Raw genomic sequence first — 6,000 nt, 5'->3', positions numbered from 1 at the left:
AGTATACTTAATTCGACGTAATAAGCGCACCGCTCTAATAAGCGCCCACGGCGATATTTGCTAATATATTGGCTAGTGAACAATCCCAATTAGCACCCCTACCGATTGATCAATGTACACAAGACCTATTTATTCGTGTATAATACGCACTCGTGTGTAATATGCACCCTCAATTATGGGCAACTAAATTCTTGAAAAATATATCTGTCGTATATAAACATTTCAGGCTGTCAGCATAAACTCCGAAATTTATCTTTCAACTCTGTTTTTTTCACCAAAATAATATTCTAATAAGAGCCCTATATTTGTAATTTTGAGAGCGCCCTGGGCGCTTATTACGTCGAATACGGTATGCATATTTGCGTGGAGGCTGTGAGTAGATAGACATTGTCCAGGAGGAGTATAGAGGGCGTGGCCGTGCAGCGTGGAGGAAACAGGACGTGGCTGTGGAGGCTGTGAGTAGCTAAGACATTGTCCAGGAGGAGTATAGAGGGCGTGGCCGTGCAGCGTGGAGGGAACAGGACGTGGCTGTGGAGGCTGTGAGTAGATAAGACATTGTCCAGGAGGAGTATAGAGGGCGTGGTCGTGTAGCGAGGAGGGAACAGGACGTGGCTGTGGAGGCTGTGAGTAGATATGACATTGTCCAGGAGGAGTACTGACTGACTGATTGAGTATGGTTTTACGCCGCTTTTAGCAATATTCCAGCAATATCACGGCGGGGGACACCAGAAATGGGCTTCACACATTGTACCCATGTCGGGAATCAAACCCGGGTCTTCGGCGTGACGAGCGAACGCTTTAACCACTAGGCTACCCGACCGCCCACAGGAGGAGTATAGAGGGCGTGGTCGTGTAGCGTGGAGGGAACAGGACGTGGCTGTGGAGGCTGTGAGTAGATAAGACATTGTCCAGGAGGAGTATAGAGGGCGTGGTCGTGTAGCGTGGAGGGACCAGGACGTGGCTGTGGAGGCTGTTAGTAGATAAGACATTGTCCAGGAGGAGTATAGAGGGCGTGGTCGTGTAGCGTGGAGGGAACAGGACGTGGCTGTGGAGGCTGTGAGTAGATAAGACATTGTCCAGGAGGAGTATAGAGGGCGTGGTCGTGTAGCGTGGAGGGAACAGGACGTGGCTGTGGAGGCTGTGAGTAGATAAGACATTGTCCAGGAGGAGTACTGACTGACTGATTGAGTATGGTTTTACGCCGCTTTTAGCAATATTCCAGCAATATCACGGCGGGGGACACCAGAAATGGGCTTCACACATTGTACCCATGTCGGGAATCGAACCCGGGTCTTCGGCGTGACGAGCGAACGCTTTAACCACTAGGCTACCCGACCGCCCACAGGAGGAGTATAGAGGGCGTGGTCGTGTAGCGTGGAGGGAACAGGACGTGGCTGTGGAGGCTGTGAGTAGATAAGACATTGTCCAGGAGGAGTATAGAGGGCGTGGTCGTGTAGCGTGGAGGACCAGGACGTGGCTGTTGAGGCTGTGAGTAGATATGACATTGTCCAGGAGGAGTATAGAGGGCGTGGTCGTGTAGCGTGGAGGAAACAGGCCGTGGCTGTGGAGGCTGTGAGTAGATAAGACATTGTCCAGGAGGAGTATAGAGGGCGTGGTCGTGTAGCGTGGAGGAAACTGGGCGTGGCTGTGGAGGCTGTGAGTAGATAAGACATTGTCCAGGAGGAGTATAGAGGGCGTGGTCGTGTAGCGTGGAGGGACCAGGTCGTGGCTGTGGAGGCTGTGAGTAGATAAGACATTGTCCAGGAGGAGTATAGAGGGCGTGGTCGTGTAGCGTGGAGGGAACAGGACGTGGCTGTGGAGGCTGTGAGTAGATATGACATTGTCAAGGAGGAGTATAGAGGGCGTGGTCGTGTAGCGTGGAGGGACCAGGACGTGGCTGTGGAGGCTGCGAGTAGATAAAACATTGTCCAGGAGGAGTACTGACTGACTGATTGAGTATGGTTTTACGCCGCTTTTAGCAATATTCCAGCAATATCACGGCGGGGGACACCAGAAATGGGCTTCACACATTGTACCCATGTCGGGAATCAAACCCGGGTCTTCGGCGTGACGAGCGAACGCTTTAACCACTAGGCTACCCGACCGCCCACAGGAGGAGTATAGAGGGCGTGGTCGTGTAGCGTGGAGGAAACAGGCCGTGGCTGTGGAGGCTGTGAGTAGATAAGACATTGTCCAGGAGGAGTATAGAGGGCGTGGTCGTGTGGCGTGGAGGGACCAGGACGTGGCTGTGGAGGTTGTGAGTAGATAAGACATTGTCCAGGAGGAGTATAGAGGGCGTGGTCGTGTAGCGTGGAGGGACCAGGACGTGGCTGTGGAGGCTGTGAGTAGATAAGACATTGTCCAGGAGGAATATAGAGGGCGTGGTCGTGTAGCGTGGAGGGACCAGGACGTGGCTGTGGAGGCTGTGAGTAGATAAAACATTGTCCAGGAGGAGTATAGAGGGCGTGGTCGTGTAGCGTGGAGGGAACAGGACGTGGCTGTGGAGGCTGTGAGTAGATAAGACATTGTCCAGGAGGAGTATAGAGGGCGTGGTCGTGTAGCGTGGAGGGAACAGGACGTGGCTGTGGAGGGTGTGTGTGAATAGTGTCATATGGCAGTGTATTTTATGTTTTAACAATGATTGTATCGGTCTTATATTGTTTCTGTTGATATTCGGTTGACGCGCCTTGCGTTGTGTTCGGGCACTGATAAAGCGTACTTATTAAGGTAAGCAGTCGTCAAGATGTTACTATATCTTGATGCGTTCGGTTCCAAATTCAATTTAGCGCGGTTAAATCTACAGGTAACCTAGTTCTACATTGAAAACACAGTATGTTTATCTCCTAATTATTATCACTGACCTTTGCTATCACCATTGTATTATTGTGTTTGACACTGACCACTCCCATCATATTATATATTGCCATTGAATACTGCACTACCCCTCTATTGTGTACTGTCATTGTATGTGATGTGCTGTCATTTGTTTTGATTTGTAAACGTACTGAATTTTGTAATACGTTCAGATTATGGATTAAGATATTATTTCAATTTGGGATCAGACACGTAACAGAAATCGAGGGTTCTTCCGGGAGCGAAAATTTACATCACAAATTATTTGATAAAATTATTTGATAAACATTTAATTGTCTAATACTGAGAGAGGCCAACAATCACTTTTATCTTTAGTGTAGAGACATTTTTCAGTTAATATTCAACGGAATGAAGGTCTGCAATGACGATAATAAATATAATGCAATCAAAGTTATTTTGCCAAAATAAAGACGCTGATGGTATTTCATTGACGTGGTCGTTTAATTCAATGTATTATGTGTACAATTTCGTGACAACTGTGAGTTGACACGAAATATTAACCCACATATCACTGTTGAAAATGGTGTGTATGTCATTGTTTACATTTCACCGATGTGACGACCACATGAATCTCGAAACAGCTTAAATAATGTTTCCCTCCACTGAAAGTAACAATAGACGTTATTTTCGTGACGCATACATTGCAACAGCATTTATGAAAATGCTAAGAACAAATTTTAACCACCCGTTCTAGCGTGTGTTTATAGTAAATACATGTCATGACCGCCATGTTTGTTCGTCTGGTGGAGGCCGCCATTGTGCAGTCATTTACTGGGTCAGGGTAGCGCCAGCGCAGCATACCCAGGGAACCAGGCTGGAATTGGCCAAACATTACAAACTTGACATCCAATCGGGTATGCTTAAGGCTGATGTCAAGAAAATGTTGATATCTTTGATTAATATATGAATTTTGGATAATGATGCTTTGGCTTTGAAGAAAAAAACTCATATATTGGTTTTGAAACATTTAGAATTTAAAAGAGGAATATTGGCTTTGAAATTGAAAACAAAATGAGATTGGATGCTGAAAAATCAGAAAAAGAGAGAGAATTTCGCCTCAAAGAATTGAGGCTGAGAATGAAAAATTTAAAAGACTGAATTTATTTTCAAAAATTTCTTCACAAGAAAGTTATAAATTATTGGAGACTTGTGAAAAAACAACATAACGAGTCGTTCGGTAGAGTCTACGATTGCACCTGGAGCATGGGTTGATTATTTTAAAGAATTGTTAAATCCTTTTTCAGTATCTTAAACATCATAACGAAGAAGTGTCGACTGCCTTAGCAATGATGATGTCTTTTTATGTGACTTCATAGATTAAGATGTTATTGATGCTGTAAGGCAACTTAAGTGTAACAAGTCACAAAAGTGCTGAAGATGTATTTACGCCATATCTCCTCATATTGTTTAATCAAATATTACATTGTGGAACATATCCCAAATCATGATCTGCAGGAATAGTTATGCCGCTCCACAAGAAGGGGAGTAAAAGTAATCCCAATAACTTTAGAGGAAATTCACTTTTTTATATTATGAGTAAAGTATTCTCTTTTGTGCTAATTAAGCGATTTGGATATTATCTAGATTTGCAAGGGCAGATTGGTAAAGATCAGGGTGGATTTAAGAAAGACCATTCGACCGTTGACAATATTTTATCTTGCAAGCCATTGTTTTCACTCACACATTGGGTAAAATATATTGTGCCTTCATATGCCAAGGCATTGATATGGTTGATAGGTGTAAACTGATGTATATTCTTTTTAAAAATGGTATCCATGGAAACTTCTTCCATGTTATAAAAAGTATGCACAACAATGTAAAAACAACAGTAACTTATGAGTATGGTAAAAGGTTGACCGAATATTTTGACAGCTCCTGTGGTGTTAGACAAGGTTGTACTCTTAGTCCTGTACTGTTTTCTTCATTTATAACTGAACTTGTCGTATCTTTGGAAGACAAACTTGATCAAAATATGAACAATGGTTGTATAATGGCCAAATTATGTAAACTGTTAACGCATATAAATATCTAGGACTTATGGTTACGCCCAAACTGATATGGGCACAAACTTTTAAAACCTTATCTGAGCAAGCTAGTAAAGCTCTTTTTCCAGTGAAGTTTTTAATAAGACGTTATGAGTTATCAATTAAAGATACTTTTAATATATTTGACAAGAAGATTGTGCCAATATTGACATTTGGAGGTTTTGAGAAAAGAGAAAGTATTGAAATTGTACACTGAAAGTTTTGTAAATTTCTGTTACATACAGGGAACAGGACAGCCAATTGCAGTAGCGTATGGAGAATGTGGTCGAGTTCCACAGCATACTATTTATTAAAAATATGAAAAGAAATTACAAATACACCCAAGCAGATATCCGTTTCAATGTTATAAAATGTTATTGTTAACGGCCCACAGAAAACGCCATAATTTGGCAACCTATGTAAAGCATTTACTATTTCTTTATAGGTTTGGCTTCGTCTGGTTTCACATTATGTGGGTGATACAAATTTATTTGTCTATTAATTTAGTGAAAGAGATCATGACTGCGCAATTCATGATTGGTATGCATCGTTAGATACCACATCACTTGAATTTTATAAGTCTCATAAATTAAATTTAACTTGTGAACATTATCTGTTAAATACTAATATTTGTGAGTATAAACGACTGCTAACTAAATTTAGAAGTGGTCATAACACCCTTGGTATCCAGTTGCTTCGTAGAGGTTTAGTAAGCTGTGATGACCAAACTGCTTTATGCAAGCATTGTACTGTAATTGAATACGAAATACATTTTATATGTCACTGTGTGCTTTACGATAGTGAGTGGAAATATTTAATTTAATTAATGGAAGTGATAACTATTAATCATTACAAATGTTAATGTCATGTTAAACTTTGCCAGGTTTCTGAATTATATCTTCACAGTTAGATAAAGCACTTGTTTGTCTTCCCTTAAGAAATAACTCTCTGGTACTTGTAAACCTTTTTATATTATGCGTCTGATGACCTTCATGCAAATAAACTGATGTCTGTCTGTCTGAAAAATTGAGATTGGAAGCTGACAAAGAAATTAGGATAAAACAAATTAAATTGCAGAATGATCTCTCTCACCGTACCTCAA

General features: G+C 42.0%; 1 protein-coding gene across 1 annotated transcript; it reads right to left on the bottom strand.

The window, feature by feature from the left end:
- Window positions 1–335: 335 nt before the first annotated feature.
- On the bottom strand, window positions 336–2,611 carry LOC125381449 (signaling mucin HKR1-like). Its single transcript, XM_048397995.1, has 4 exons — window positions 2,112–2,611; window positions 1,337–1,906; window positions 827–1,138; window positions 336–621 (listed from the first exon to the last, which is right to left on the bottom strand). Exons 1-4 carry the CDS (start codon window positions 2,609–2,611, stop codon window positions 336–338), a joined length of 1,668 nt encoding a protein of 555 aa, XP_048253952.1.
- Window positions 2,612–6,000: the final 3,389 nt, after the last annotated feature.

This window comes from Haliotis rufescens, unplaced genomic scaffold (genome assembly GCF_023055435.1).
Source record: "Haliotis rufescens isolate VD_foot unplaced genomic scaffold, xgHalRufe1.0.p SCAF_18, whole genome shotgun sequence".
NCBI classification, from domain to species: Eukaryota; Metazoa; Mollusca; class Gastropoda; order Lepetellida; family Haliotidae; genus Haliotis; species Haliotis rufescens.
This window is presented reverse-complemented; position numbering and strand designations above follow the sequence as displayed.